Source organism: Eleginops maclovinus, chromosome 23 (genome assembly GCF_036324505.1).
Source record: "Eleginops maclovinus isolate JMC-PN-2008 ecotype Puerto Natales chromosome 23, JC_Emac_rtc_rv5, whole genome shotgun sequence".
NCBI lineage: Eukaryota > Metazoa > Chordata > Actinopteri > Perciformes > Eleginopidae > Eleginops > Eleginops maclovinus.
The window spans coordinates 24,641,228-24,657,873 of NC_086371.1; the positions used below are offsets into that span (position 1 = coordinate 24,641,228).

General features: G+C 42.0%; 1 protein-coding gene across 1 annotated transcript in view; it reads right to left on the reverse strand.

Annotated features, from left to right (window-relative positions):
- The window catches only part of slc7a11 (solute carrier family 7 member 11), a 35,519-nt gene extending 21,342 nt beyond the window's left edge, over positions 1-14,177 (reverse strand). Inside the window, exons 1-2 of the mRNA XM_063876410.1 lie at positions 13,648-14,177; positions 11,009-11,135 (exon numbers count right to left, since the gene is read on the reverse strand). Of these exons, the coding sequence (XP_063732480.1) occupies positions 11,009-11,135; positions 13,648-13,915 (395 nt within the window). The 5' untranslated portion in view covers positions 13,916-14,177. The remainder of the gene's footprint in view (positions 1-11,008; positions 11,136-13,647) is intronic.
- Positions 14,178-16,646: the final 2,469 nt, after the last annotated feature.

Genomic DNA, 16,646 nt, shown 5'->3' on the forward strand with positions numbered 1-16,646 from the left:
GCAGTTCATATACACATTTTGCGCTGTCCGGAGCTGACACAAGCACAAGTGTAAGTGATAATTGTCTCTGCGTGAATGATTCAATAGGTTTTAGGTATGAGTTCTTGTGACGTTAGTGATGTGTTACTGTTAGCATGGAAGTAATATGGGTGGCATGTGATGCTAGTGTTTGCTGGCAAGTTAGCCATATAATGTTAATAGAATACCTAGGATTATTACCTTAAATCAGGGCTGGACTGGCTATCTGGCGTACCGGGCAAATCCCGCCAGGCCCTCCAACGTTTTGGGCCTTCCCAGGGCCGGAAACAAAACATACATTATATATATTATATTTTTTATTGATTGCGACGGTAAAAACATGACACATCGTGGCCCATTGGATGCTTCTCTTGAGGCACATTTGGCTAGTCCAATGAAATTCCTTGGTTCTCGAAGGCCCGCCCCTCCCTAGAGGCCCTTACTTGACCCAAGTCATCACCTCAAATTTTGTAAGCGAATGGTGGAGGATAGAGAGGTCGCGAGATGGAGAAACAAAAGAGTGGCCATGAGAAGCGAATGGAAAAGAGAAAGCAAAAACTTAAAGACGACGCAGCAAAATGTGCAAAAATCACCGACTTATTCAAAAGCACAAGCTCGACTTCAGGTTCGGGTAGTGGGGCTGCTGCTGGGGCCGTGGGAGATGATGGGGAACGAGGCAGCTCAACCTCGGGTTCGGGCGGTGGGGCCGCCGGTACAACGACAACGAGCGCACAGGTGGTGGAGAATGTAGAGGAGGAGGAGGCGGAGGAGATGGTGGTTCGAGCCGGGGAACCAGAGGAGGAGGAAACGGAGAGACGAGAGTCACGAGACGTGACCCAGCAGGGAGAGATTGAGGTTAGAATTCAGCTCAACACACCCGCTAGCTAGCCAATGCAGTGTAGCTATTCACCGCTTCGGCGTTTCGTTTCCCATTTAGTGCCTGAAACCGAGACCAAGTTGTCATCCTGACTTTATCAAATCAGTCACAAACATGTACCCATTTGATATATTTTCATGCACTTCTGTTGTAATGTTGCGCCAGCATATATAAATCTTCCATTTGTCGAGCTGTTACAAGGTCATGTGATGTGTTTTAAGTTATGCTAGTGCCGTCCCGTCTAGAAATACCCTAGCTAGCTAGGCAGATTAGCTATTCACTGCTTCGGCGTTTTTCCCATTTATTGCCTGAAACTAAGACTAAATGTGTCGCCCCCACTCTCTCAAATCAGTCACAAATATGTACCGATTTATTTTCGTACACCTTTCTTGTATTGTTTTGACAGCTTATAGAAATCTTCCATTTGTCTTGAGCTGTCAGCTGTCACAAGGACGACATGTGCTGTGTCTTGTAATTGCTAGTGCGTGTTAGTTATGGCATCCCCCCTTTCACTTTCTCAAATCCAACACATATCTTATTTCTACTCTACTGCTTGTCGTGTCTTGTGCAACTGTGATTTTATACAAATTGTATTTTTGTAATATTTTCCTTCTGGAGAGGAGAAGATTTCCGCAGACATCACAAAAGCTGGGATGTTTTCTGTGCAGCTTGACACCACCCAAGATGTCTCTGGAAAAGAACAGTGCTCTGTGATATTGAGATATGTCACAGACACTGTCCACTAAAGGCTTGTTGCTGTCGTACCATGCAGCTCAACAACTGGACAGTCATTTGTGACTCTGCTGACCGAAGTTCTTCAGCGTCTGAAAGTGGACATGGGCCTGTGCATCGGCAACTCAACCGATGGAGCCTCTAATATGCAGGGCAAATACAGAGGCTTCTCAGCATTAATGGCTTCTTCATACCCAGCGCATCAACATGTGTGGTGCTATGCTCATGTCTTGAACCTCGTGTTGTGCGACACCACACAATCTGTCATTGAAAGTGGTTCACTTTTTGAGCTGCTAAATGACATTGGTGTGTTCATTAGGGAGTCATACACACGAGGGAGTGTGTGGGAGAAGCAGAGCCAGGACAAGAGGCACAAACGAATTTCCCCAATTGGACAGACAAGATGGTGGGCCAAACACGATGCCCTGAAGAAGGTTTTTGGAAACTTTCAAAGACCCGATGACAGCCTTTTTGTTGAAGTGGTGTCCACACTCGCTGGCATAATGGATCTCAAGACACTTCCATCAAATGCGCGAAACAAAGCCAGAGGATACCGAGACGGTTTGCTGCGCTATGAAACAGTGCTAACAGCTCAGTTGTTTCTCCGAATATTTGAGCTCACCTCACCCCTCTCCAAATACATACAGACAGAGGGAATGGACATCCTCTCTGCACACAGAATGGTCACCACAGCCCAAGATGCCATGAAAAAGATTGCCAGAGATTTTTCTGCTGTGAAAGATGCAGCTGACACTTTTGTGCACTGGGCAAATGAACAGTTGGAGAAGCTAGAGGAGCTAGATTTGGAAATGGAGGCCGCACTGCCCCAGAAAAGGATGAGACGCAAGAAGGTCTTACCAGGTGAGATGGCCCAAGATGAAAGCCTTAGTGACTCGGAGAAGGCTTACGAGGTCAATGTCCATAATCAGATTTTGGATACAACCATTGAGGCCCTACACAGAAGGTTCTTGACCCATGGAACGATGTATGCAGATTTATCTCTTCTACACCCGAAAAACTTCCACCTGATCCACACCAGCACTCTCCCTGAATCTGCACTCACAGAGCTCAGCAAATGCCTAGTTGTTCATAACAGCGCAGCAACAGTAGCCAATCTACAAGTTGAGTTAAGAAACTTGGCACAGCAATGGGACAGGCTGGTACAATCACCCTTAGATGAATACTCAGCCAGAACAGTTGAGGAGATTCCATCCGATGAACAAGAAGAGCTGGACATAAGAAGCAAAACATGTGTTTCTTGCAAAGAGTGCCCTGTGTGCTGCTACAAAATCCTTCTCAGGTTCAACATGTTGACTCGCGCATACCCCCTTCTTGGGTTGGCATACAAATTTTTACTAACCCTGTCAGTAACTCAGGTAGCCTGTGAGCGCTCTTTTTCAACTCTCCGCTACATCAAAAACAGACTGAGGAACAGTCTGTCTACCAGTAAACTGGAAGCCTTCATGCTGATGGCCACTGAGAAGGATGTCCTTGTGTCGCTTGACACTGATTCAGTGATTGACAGAGTTGCAGAGAAAAGTGAATTGATGAAGAAAATGCTTTTGTAAGGTAAGATTTATAATAAAATAATATATATTATTAAAATAGTTGATCTAAAATAATCTGATAATTGTTTTACTCTCCCCTCAGAATGCCCTTGCTGCTCACAGTTGGTCCAGTTCATGATCTTCAGTTTCAGTTGCCTAGCTGTGTTTGTTCTTGAGGATCATCAGAGGGCCATTCAGCAGTGTCTTAAGCGGTATGTATAAGACTGTTGTGTAACTATTTCTTTTGGTCATTATTCCTGTTATACTGCTATTAGTATCACTCATGTTAATGTTTGTCCAAACATTTCTCTTTAAGGCTGCCCTTTTCCTAAGGGATGTTCCAGTTGGTGTGTTCCGAGTGGTGTGGATTTCACAAGCATCTGTAAGTGTTACACATCTCAATAACAAACAGCCCTCTACAGTGTGCTAAATAAAATCATTCATGTTTATTCACAGCCACAGCTCCAACATGCATAAATGTTGTGAGCACTACTCTGTTTTTGTCAATAATAACCATATACACTGTATGGGGGTTTTACTGCAGAAAATGCAACAGCAAGTCAATGTCATAAAATGATGAATGAAGGGCCAAATACATTATTTGAAGATTTGCCTTAACCTGATATGGAGTTCCCATTTTCTCCTTTTTCCTTTGTGGGTTTACTAGTTTTCTATATTAGCTTATTGTATTTCAAATGGAGTACGCAATGGATCTAGCATATCTGACCTCGCCTCTGCTTTCTGTCTCCCTCAGGGTATCATCAGAGCACCAATTGCAGTTCTCTTTCTTTCCTTTGCCTGTCTTTGCATCTCTCTCTCTCTCTCTCTCTCTCTCTCTGTCTCTCTCTCTCTCTCTCTCTCTCTCTCTCTCTCTCTCTCTCTCTCTCTCACACCATAAGTCTTACTTCTAATTGTGTATATAGTATATATTTCAATAAACCATAAAAAACACATCTCTAGCAGCGTTTCTTTGTCAAACACTTCATGAAACGGACATTTTGACACGGTGACCATCTCCCCCAAGAAGAAGGTTTTTGTGAGTAGTGAATTTTTTCATGTGGGCTCTTTAATGTAGGCTGATGCACTTCATTTCAATTGTTGAAACTGCACAAACATACAATCTTCTTTAGTATATGCTTCCAGACATCGTATATAGGCCTCTCTCTCTCTCTCTCTCTCTCTGTGTATATATATATATATATGAAAATGGCGCTTGGCCCTTGGGTGATCAAAAGTGCCCGGGCCCTTTTCAGATGCCAGTCCAGCCCTGCCTTAAATAGCTAACATTAGCCATACATGTCTTTAACTTCTTTCATTCTCTTGTTTTCTTTTTTAGGGAGAGCTTAGAAAGAATGAATCCAAAGTTTCCTGCTCAAATTATTATTCAAAAATATTTTCCATTGTGTTTAATGATAGAGTGCAATTGAACATTTAGAGCTGAGGTTGAATAAGATTAACCGGTTAAGGTCCTATTAGCATTATATAGCTAACTTGCCACCCATATTACTTCCATGCTAACACATCGCTAACGTCACAAGAATTCATAAAACATATTTAATCGTTCACGCAGAGCGGACTGGCGCCACAAGGGGGCAAAGCCCCCTCAGCTGAATTCTTTGCCCCCTCAGGTTTGATCCTCATACATCCATCAAAAAGTACAAAATATGTCACAATTATTAAATAATTATAAATAATTACTTCCCCAATTCTAAGGGGCCTTAATTTTTCTTGAAACTGTCGTTAACTTAGAAAATAAAAGGACAAATAACTATTACTTGTTCTTTTACTTGTGTCGTTCTGTTTCTATTCATCTGCTCTGTAAACTCGCACTCTTTCTCTTAGCTGCGCCCCTCGCTTTCTTTTCTTGATCGCCCACACTCTGAGAGCACCTCATGTCCCACTTAACTGTAGGAATTCTGCTCTCTGCCGCTTTGACGCATTTACATTGACGTTGATTGTTCAATACTGTATTTAGCACTGTGCTGTTCTAGGTTTCTGTGATTTATTTTTTTCTGATTTGGTTAATAAATGTTTCAAGTTTTGAAACCGTATGTTCTAATTGTTCAGCCTTTTTGCAAGGGTACATAAAATTACTTTATTTTCTGAAGAAAAAAAAAGAATCAATAGCCCCCTCAGTCAGTTTATGCTGGCGCCAGGCCTGACGCAGAGACATTTATCACTTAAGGTCGATTTATGGTTCAATGTCGACGTAACGCAACGACCACATAGACACCTGGACGCAGCCGTGAACATTTATAGTTCTGCATCGGGTTTACGTGACGCAATTCATCGCCACAACGGTAGGAAACAATGTTTTTTGTAAAGACTGACCAAGATTCTTTTGACATCTATTGTCGTCGCTCGTTGTATTTGTTTACCAGACGTTCTTCTGCTTGGTCCATTCTAGCTTTTTGTTTAAATAGCGGTCTTTGTGGATTGTAGGAATTGAAAACCGGGAAAAGCGAAATGACGGAAATGACGTTTGTCGTTTTAGCGGACCAATCACAGCCCTTACGGCTGCGTCGCCTCGACCCAAGGTTACCATTTTTGGGTGGTGCACGCAACGCCGCAAGGAGGGCCCGCAACGACGCAACGGGTCCGTAAGGTACCTTGCGTTGCGTCGACGTTGAACCATATATCGGCCTTTACACTTGTGCTAGACGCAATGTTAAAGTTGACCTTTCAGCTCCAGACAGCACAAAATGCTTATTGAGCGCAAGAAATAATACCCTCGTGGGGGCGCGCTCATGAGATTGGCTTAGAATAGAGGAGACATCTGATTGGCTATAGATGGAAAACAGTACAAGTACGGATCGGGGGAGTCTCAAAAAAACCACACACGAATGCACAGCGATCCATGCACAGAGAGCGGTTTGTGTATGCAGGTTCAGCGGTTTGAAATGTTAAACAAATATGTGTGGATCAAAAATACACATGTAAAACTTTTTTCTGTATTTGGATTTGATTTACATGTATGTGAAAGGGAACACATTTGTGTTTGCATTGAAATACATTTGTGTGGATCCTGAAATACAAGTGTGAATCCTTCTATGTGCTTTTGTGTATTATGAGACTGATCTGACGCCATACACATCCTCCACCACAGCTCCAGCTCCTACCTTCTGGTGGGAGGTTCAGGGTTCCTCAAAGCAGGCTCACAAACTCTCCTTCCTGCCAGAGTCCCTTCAGCTTGTAAAAAAACACATGTAATGTGTGCTTTAAATGTCCGCCATGAGGGGGGTGCAATAGGTCGCCATTCCCAGTAGGTTGTTTGTATTTATGTGTTTGTGCAAACTGTGTACAAGTACATAAGTCATTGGCTTTTATCGTGCACTGCAGTAATCAAGATGTTTTATCTTTTGTCGAACTGAGTCCAAAACTAATTTCCCTACGGGTACAATCAATTATTTGATATTGTATCATATCGTATGTTAGCTAACTTGCTTACATACGTCTGCAGTTAAAGAAACTACACATTTAACTGTGGTATTCTGGCTTTGTTTGAGCCATCCTGTCCTCACACCTACGTTATATGCATTACCATCAAGTCACTGGATCTTCCTCTGCTCTTATTATTTATACGGCCACTATAGGTTCACTGTCTCGTATTTGTTTCAGCAACATTGTAGATGGATTAGAAAATTCCTCTGAGCGGGTTTTGATATGTAGTTCTATTGCCCCTTGGACATGGATTCATGTTTTTCTTGTACTAAAGATTAAGAGATCACCGCAGAATTACATGTTTCTCTGGTTTTTACTAATTATAGGTACAGTGGGGCAAAAAAGTATTTAGTCAGCCACCAATTGTGCAAGTTCTCCCATTTAAAAAGATGAGAGAGGCCTGTAATTTTTATCATAGGTATACCCCAACTATGAGAGACAGAATGAGAAAAATAAATCCAGGAAATCACATTGTAGGATTTTTAAAGAATTTATTTTCAAATTATTGTGGAAAATAAGTATTTGGTCAATAACAAAAGTTCATCTCAATACTTTGTTATATACCCTTTGTTGGCAATGGCAGAGGTCAAACGTTTTCTGTAAGTCTTCACAAGGTTTTCACACTGTTGCTGGTATTTTGGCCCATTCCTCCATGCAGATCTCCTCTAAAGCAGTGATGTTTTGGGGCTGTCGCTGGGCAACACGGACTTTCAACTCCCTCCAAAGATTTTCTATGGGGTTGAGATCTGGAGACTGGCTAGGCCACTCCAGGACCTTGAAATGCTTCTTACGAAGCCACTCCTTCGTTGCCCTGGCGGTGTGTTTGGGATCATTGTCATGCTGAAAGACCCAGCTACGCTTCATCTTCAGTGCCCTTGCTGATGGAAGGAGGTTTTCACTCAAAATCTCATGATACATGGCCTCATTCATTCTTTCCTTTACACGGATCAGTCGTCCTGGTCCCTTTGCAGAAAAACAGCCCCAAAGCATGATGTTTCCACCCCCATGCTTCACAGTAGGTATGGTGTTCTTTGGATGCAACTCTGCATTCTTTCTCCTCCAAACACCACGAGTTGAGTTTTTACCAAAAAGTTCTATTTTGGTTTCATCTGACCATATGACATTCTCCCAATCCTCTTCTGGATCATCCAAATGCCCTCTAGCAAACTTCAGACAGGCCTGGACATGTACTGGCTTACCAGGGGGACACGTCTGGAACTGCAGGATTTAAGTCCCTGGCGGCGTAGTGTGTTACTGATGGATGCCGCTGTTACTTTGGTCCCAGCTCTCTGCAGGTCATTCACTAGGTCCCCCCGTGTGGTTCTGGGATTTTTGCTCACCGTTCTTGTGATCATTTTGACCCCACAGGGTGAGATCTTGCGTGGAGCCCCAGATGGAGGGAGATTAGCAGTGGTCTTGTATGTCTTCCATTTTCTAATAATTGCTCCCACAGTTGATTTCTTCACACCAAGCTGCTTACCTATTGCAGATTCAGTTTTCCCAGCCTGGTGCAGGTCTACAATTTTGTCTCTGGTCTCCTTTGACAGCTCTTTGGTCTTGGCCATAGTGGAGTTTGGAGTATGACTGTTTGAGGTTGTGGACAGGTGTCTTTTATACTGATAACGAGTTCAAAAAGGTGCCATTAATACAGGTAACGAGTGGAGGACAGAGGAGCCTCTTAAAGAAGAAGTTACAGGTCTGTGAGAGCCAGAAATCTTGCTTGTTTGTAGGTGACCAAATACTTATTTTACCGAGGAATTTACCAATTAATTCATAAAAAATCCTACAATGTGATTTCCTGGATTTTCTTTTTCTCATTCTGTCTCTCATAGTTGAGGTATACCTATGATGAAAATTACAGGCCTCTTTCATCTTTTTAAATGGGAGAACTTGCACAATTGGTGGCTGACTAAATACTTCTTTGCCCCACTGTATGTGTTTTATTGTATTCTATAAACTACTGACAACATTTGTCTGTGTTGGAATGACACTGGAATGGCTGCCATACATGTAGAGATTGAGACTTTTTTCCAGAGCTTTATGTTATGTTCTTACTTAGAATATGAAGACAGTTTAGCTTCATTTCGATGAAGAGCAATAAAGAGCAAGCTCCAGTGGACATGTTCCAGTATTTTCTAGTGTTTGAGGTCAATGAAAAAACTTAAAAGTCAATCATAAATTATTTTCAGAAGGGAGAGAAATCTGTACATAACAACTACAAACGAATAATTACATAACGGAAATATAAGCCCACTATCTTCTTAAAACAACAATGAGTATTGATAAATGTTCTGGCATAATGTGTTCCACCCAGTTTCCACCATGACTGAAGACCTCAGCCTATAACCCGCTCAAGCCCCTCATATATCTCCAAGTCAGATCTGTTGTAGCAGGTGTTATGTACTTATTCAGCACGTGTGTGTGTGTGTGTGTGTGTGTGTGTGTGTGTGTGTGTGTGTGTGTGTGTGTGTGTGTGTGTGTGTGTGTGTGTGTGTGTGTGTGTGTGTGTGTAGTATCTGATGGGCAGCTAAAGGCTGCTGTTGCCGCGGGCTCATCTTATAGTTCATCAGTGTTTCCCTCTTCATTTCCTTCAGCAGCACTGAGCTGCTGAAGCCAGGGAAATCTGTGTGTCTCCCTCGCTCTTGTTTTCATTTGCGGTTCCCACCTCTGTTCATTTCCCATGCTTTCATTGAGTCCCATTAGCCAGAGGCTGGCAGAAAATTGAGCAGCTTAGGATAGCCACTAGACTGTTTTTACTACTCGCCTTGGCTGTGTACATACACAGAGAGTTTCTCACCACACAGCTCTGAACTCTCTCAGTACCTCCCCTTCGGAGGTCACAGAGCTTTCATTGCCTGCGTGCATACACTTTGTTCAGCCATGTTCAGCTCTGGTTGAAAAGTATCTCTGGACATTCTGGACATTGTTTACCAAAACTGTAACATAGCATGGCCCGACACAGCTCATTATGCAGACCCTTCCATTACGGAATCTCAGGGTTTCTCTTCCCTCAAAGCACTGTTAAAACTAGTGCTGGGCGATGATTACAATTTGTAATTGTGATTAATCGCAAAACATTGTTATGCAAAAAGTTGTTTAATAATTAATTCAACAGTAGTGTATTGTGCACGTTTTCATTATTATTAAAAGTACTGCTATATGAACAAAAGGGCAAAAACATTTGGTTTGCAAACACACAGCAGTATTCCCTTTACACAATAGCTGTTAAAATCTCAACTTAAACATTAACAAATGCAATCAAATGACTTATAAAACCAAAGCCATTTGCCACTGCCAAGGCATTAACGCTTTATGTAGTTTGTTATAGAAAAACAAGTTACGGAGTCCAATGATAAGAAAATTCCACTCTGTAGTGGATACAAATAACTCTGGTTCTGTCAGCTCCGCTATCTGGCAGAGGTTTAAAAATTACATATCAGAGTTCGGTACCTTTTTCCTTGTTTCTGTCCCCGCCACTTCATTCTGTTCCGGTTCATATGAGCACTGCAGCTGTCTTAGTCCCACCCCAAATTATCTCATTGGTTGAGACGAGTGATGACGACCATCCTAATCCAATACTGATCAACATCCCACCCCACCTGTGACCCATGGTGATTCTGAATGTGTGTTCAGAGCAACAGACTTTCAAAATAATAATAATTATAACTGTGAACGCGCAATAAAATAATTGTCAGCATTAATTCATGAATGCGTTAACGCCATAATAATACGCTAGCTTGCCCAGCCCTAGTTAAAAGACCTTGCAATCTAGTAAATGCCGCAATGATGTTATAACTTTATCGATGAACCTTCGGTTTGGAACCCCATGAGCCACATGGGGTTTGGAAACAGGCGGGCACTCCATGAAAATACTTGATACTTTTGCAGAATCCATGCTAACCCAAACATTGTTGGTTTGAACAAACATTCAACATGTGGTTCCAAGCACCTACTGCAGCTGTACCTGCCAGTAGCTCCTCCAAGTCTGGTGCATCATGATGGATTTCTGGGTGAACATCTTCCCTTTGGGTTGTAATGGTTTTCTTGATCACCATCTCAGAAACTAACCTGGTTTCAGAGTATTATACTTTTGCTATGATTATCATGGTAGGTATTATAAACAGTTACAATGACCCTTGCTGCTGGAAACCAGACTGAGCGCAGAGAGTGAACCCAAAGAGTGAAGTTTTGGGCCCTAAAGCTAAAACCCTGATCTAAATAAGAAGCTCCATAACTGCTGCAGTATTAGGTACTCATTGTGAGTGGAGACATCATTACAATAAATCTCTTTTACATTACACATACTGCTCAGACCTAATGTTGATATGAATTATTGATGAATGCAGTTGTATGGCTAGGTTCAGTGAACTAGCGATAAGTGGGCATACATTACCTGATAGCAATGAGCTCAGCCCATAGCCTGATGAAAGCCATCTGAGGTCCAAAGGCTTCCAGTATGTATGTGTAGTGTCCACCAGACTTTTTTATACAGGTCCCCAGTTCAGCGTAGGACAGGGCCCCTGCAGGGACAGAGGTGAAGGGTTATCTCTGGCTTTCCAACAAGAAGGTGGGTTAAAGGGTCTCAGCCACATCTATGTAGTCCTTCCCTGGGCCCCATGATCAGCCAGATATATGACTGTGGGAGCCCCCATTACTCAGAAAAACAGATGTAGGTAGACATATTTCTATTATAAGTTAAGGGAGGACGAGTTAAGGAAAGCGGGAAAGGGGTTAAGGAAGGGTATTTGAGGATAATGTTGCTTGGACATTTCATTACTGTGCAGAAACTAAAGGATTTAAGGATCCTGCAACCATATTTTCTGGCAAACACAAATGTGCCTGGCATTACTTCAGTCCTATATTTTTATAATGTTTTCCCAGGTTTTTAATTTAATCAAGATGCTACATACTCTTTGTGATCCACACCAGAGTCACAGGGAGCAGGTGAGTGTGGAGGAAGCCTGAAGAGAGACTCTCTGTGGTTGGATTAAGCAACAAAGCCAATGGTGAAGTTAGTGAAAGATTTTGGTCTCAGTTAAATGTAATGCGTAGTGCTTCTAGCCTGAAAACACTGCTGACTTGTTATGTGCTAAACTACACCATGATGTTCCTCTAGCCTTAACCTAGCCTTAAGTGCTGTGAGTGCCCAAACACAATCATAACATATTCAAAAATGCTGAATCAGCACATAATGTATTGAAAGAGAGTATAGCTTGTTAAAAAAAAATGTTGTCATTGAACATTTTACCGATAAGTTTAGCATCAACATTTTGTCAACAGTTCCTCAGTCTACCTGGGTAGAACCAGTGTGACCCTGGCAGGTAGAACCAGTGTGAACCCCCAACGTTTTATGTTAGAAATGTATAGTACGGGTCCCCAGCACAATTGTCACGGTTTGGCAAGAATGTGGAACAAAGACAACCAGTACAAAACTGGGGAGGCAGGTATGGGAATGTAAAAAAAATTATAAGATAAGATGTACCTTTATTAATCCCTGTGGGGAAATTTGAATGTTTAAGCAGCAACAGAGAGGAAAGACAGTGCAGGTTCACACATTTAAATTAAAAAATTTAAAATTCTAAAATCTAAAAACTAAACAAAATATATACAGATAAGTAACGAGAGTATTGTTAAAAATATACAAATGTATGAATTCAGAAAGAGAGTGCAGGTCAAACTTATTGTGCAAGAGTGCAGGCTTGATGTGCAGTCTGGGTTATTGTCAGTGAGTCACATGGTTAACCCCTTGTTGTGCAGCCTGATGGCTACAGGCACAAAGGAGTTTCCCAGGTGCTTAGTGCTGTGCCGAGGTGGGTTAGTCTGTGGCTGAACGTACTCCTCATCTTCACTAGCTCTGCATGGAGGGGGTGGGAGGGTTTATCCAGGATATTCTAATCACACATACTGTATGTTGCGTTCGGTTTTTACTATCAATCATGGGTCATTCATGTGTGTTTCAAATGTTTTCTAGTAAGTTCTAGGTCCCAACATCATCCTTCCCGCGTATATTTTTTAAATAGAATATTGAGGAGTGCTGATTAAATAATATATAGGTGGAGGCAGAGGGAGAGATGGCAAATGTTGCATCTTAAATACATTTCAAGATGACAGAGAATGTGTTTGGTTGGAAGAAGTACTCAGAACTTAAGTACTCAGTATCCAAAGGGTCATTTTTACAATATGTTATGTTATATCACTGATTTATAATAAGTGATGCATTTATGTGTCCATCATTTTAATTGTGTAGCCTATAAAGGATTAAACATTTAAACATGTTATACTGCAAGGTATCTCCATCTAGTATGCTACATTATAGTGTATTGGCTGTTTATTTTTAATAATATAAACTTGTGAAAGTAAAAATGTTGTCAAATAATTGTAGTTAGAAAAAAGTTAAAAATCTGTTGCCAAAATGTTTGTAGGAGGACTATAGAGTAGCATTGAATACAAATTAAAAATGCTCAAGGAAAGTACCTCCAAAATGTAATTAAATACATATATTGAGTACATGTACTTAGTAACCACTGGTCCACATGTTACAATAAGGAAGCACCTGTTTGTGATTGGATTATCTGTATGAGACTAATAAAAAGGGGAAGTATTTATATAATAAACAAACATGAATGACTGTGTGCATGTCTGTATTTGTTTAACGATCCTTCTCTGAGGTCATAGTTGTCCTTCCTCTTTCCCTGCCAAGTGTGCACCCGGCTGCCTCAGTGCTGGATCCACATCCCTGCTCCCAACATGTGACAGCTGTAAGGTTACTTTGCTCTTGGCCCCAAGATTAACTTTGTTGTTCAGAAATAATAGGACACAGATCATACTATACATCTTATCCTGAGCTTTTGGTAAGTACTTGGTGGGTAAGCTCTAGGACATTCCTGGGAAGAGGAACTTCTGGAGAAAACGTTTGGTTGTGTCACATTCTTGGACTTCTTTTAATCATTTTCTTCATTCATTCTCTACCAACTCATCGTAGCTGTTCTCAAAGACATCTGTTCCTCCTCCCATCCACCTGAAGCTACTCACCAAAGAGGGACAGCACCCCGCAGCCGATCCACACTACCAGGGACATTCCTATACTGCCCGAGTGCTTCAGGATGCCCTTTGGGGAGATGAAGATCCCCGCTCCGATGATGATGCCGATGATGATGGAGATTCCCCGCAGAAGGGTCACCTTCTTCCCCAGTCCCACTTTCCCTCCGTCCTTGTCCAGAACCTCCCCCCCAGGATCAGATTGAGTCCCATCTCCTGACAGTTGTCCATCCTTCCCTGCAGCTGCATGTCTGTTGGTCATTCTTCAAACCGGGCACACTCACTACCACTCTGTCTTTCTAAGAATGAACTCAAAATGTGTTCCCCCCCGGGACAGCCTCTGGACGTCGGAGGCCGAGTTACAAAAGTAAACTCTCTCTCTGTCTTTCCCTCTCTCTCTCTCTCTCTCTCTCTCTCGCTCACACACACACACACACACACACACACACACACACACACACACACACACACACACTCACACTCACACACACACACTAATCCCTCTCTCTCTCTCTCGCCCTGGAGGCCTGCTCTTCACCGCTGTAAATTCAAACTTGTTTTTTCTTGTTCCTCTTTTAAGTCACCTCCCACACAGACGGGCCTATGCCCCCCTCCCCCGTTTAGTTTTGTCTTCTTTCGTGGTTCAATTCAATTCCTGATGCTGATACCTTTGTCCCAGTCCCAGTCAAGCTGTGATTGGGTGTTTAACATACTAACATAGCTGCACACCCCCCCCCCTGAGCAACAGCAGTCCCCACAGAGGCCTCTCTCTTGTACTGGAGCTTTTAACCTCTTCCTCCTCCAGGTGCACCTCATCTGAACCGCGTTGCAGCAACGCAGCACACCTGGGCAGAGAAACTAGAGGGAAAACAAACAGGGAATTACATACAGCCGTAACCAACATGACTGATTTGTTTAAACTACATGTTTCACATTTGGTCAGTTTTCTGTACTTTGAAGCCTCCTTGTATTCTGATCTGCTCCTGTCTGACCTGATAATGTTTTTTTCACTTCCTGTACCCCTTTTTAAATTAAAAGCCCTCTAGCTTCTCAGTGTGGTCAAGCTATTAAATAAAAAACAGGGCTGTTCACATAATGTTGGCTATATACCATCTGGTGTTTCAATAAATACATATTTTATAGCCCAACTTTTACCTTGTAGAGAGCTCTTCAGAACAGTACCAGTTTACTCCTTTGTTTATGACAAAAAGCTTTAACACAATTGCCATAGAAAACAATAACATAAACGTTTTACGCACCATGGAGTCAAAAATTCATCCTTTAAGAAATCATATCAAATGTTAAATGTCTATGCCTTTTTCTCTGCTTTTCATGCTTTCCATTAAAGTGCCACATTGTTCAAGTTCAATTACAAAACGATTAAAGTAGGGGTTTGAGTCGACAATTTAGATTTGTGAATAACATATTTGCCAATAAAAATTAGGAGTTGTATAATCGGCTGCAGAGCAAGCTGCTGACATATGTGCTCAGTGGAGTTACAGAGATAAACAGAACTTTTTTCTTATTTCTTAACATGACTGAGACTTATAGAATGTACATCAGTCAAGATTAAAATGGTTCTACATGATTGATTGATGTTTAGATGGAAAGATGAATAAATTGTGTCTCATATATTAACTGCACATTTGTAAATTGAACAACTCCACTTTCCGCTTTTGTTCAGTGTAGGAAATTTACTGTAGGAGAACTCTATAGTTCAAAGGCTACACAATTAAAATGATGGACACATAATTGCATCACTTATTATAAATCTGTGATATAACATAACATATTCGAAATATGACGCTTTTGAGTACTTTAGAATTTGGTACATGAGTATATAGCTACTATTGCTTTTACTTAAGTATAAGTTCTGAGTATTTCTTCCAACCAAACACATTCTCTGTCATCTTTTTTTTTTGTGAACAACTGTTTTATTGAAATTATAATCTGACATGACAAGATTGAATAATACAAACATTTTTAACATACCCCTCCCTCCCTTCCCCTGGCAGCATCCCTCCTCCCTCCCCCCGTCCCTCTCTTTTTAGTGTCTTATAATTCTTCTGGGTGCCTTTATTCTGAACTGAGCAGGCTCGCTATAGCCGAAGTGGCTCTCTTCCATGAGTCCAGTGTAGAACTTTTGGCTTTGTTCACCCGTGCTGTAGACAGTTCTAGCATGACCACATCCTGAAAGTATTCCAGCCATTTTCTAGCATACAGTTTGTGAGGGGGTAACCAGCGTTATACTATCAGTTTTTTGGCAGCTGTCAACCCAGCCAACCAAATCTTGCGTTGTTTCTCGTTCAGCCCCAAATATGAATCGTCACTGAGCAGGAGGAGAGTCGGCTCCAGAGGTACAGGTTTGTCAATCATATTAGATAAAGTCACTGTTACCTTCCTCCAAAAGCCATAAACCTCTGGGCAGTCCCATACCACATGCTTAAATGTTCCTGGTGTGTTCAAGGAGCACAAGTCACAGTTCGGGTTGGTTGACAGCTTCATATGAAATCTCAAACGTGGTGTCAGATAGGCCTTCTGACACAACTTATAGTGAATCAACTGGTGGTTGGGGTTCTTGGATGCGTGAAATGTGTTCCCCCCAGACATTTTCCCAGTTTATGTCCTCCGCAACAGCCAAGTCTCTAGATCATGTCTCAGCCAGGGGTAGCTCCTTCTGTGTGTGCGTTTGAAGTCGTAAATACACAACTGATACGAGTCCTCTAGTGTTCGTTGTGAATAGCCATTCCACTACAGGGTGCGTCTGCAGCTTAGAGTTCATCCGCACACCATAGGAGCGAAGGGCCGACCATAGTTGGAGGTATAGAAAGTGAGATGTTGTTGGTAGATTAAAACGAGAACACAATGTCTGGAAGCTAAGCATACCCCCTGGGTCAAATACATCTCTGAGATTATACACTCCCATGATGCTGACCCAAACGGCTTATTCCCTGAGATAATAGTCTTGTTCCCCCACAGTGGAGTACTCAGAT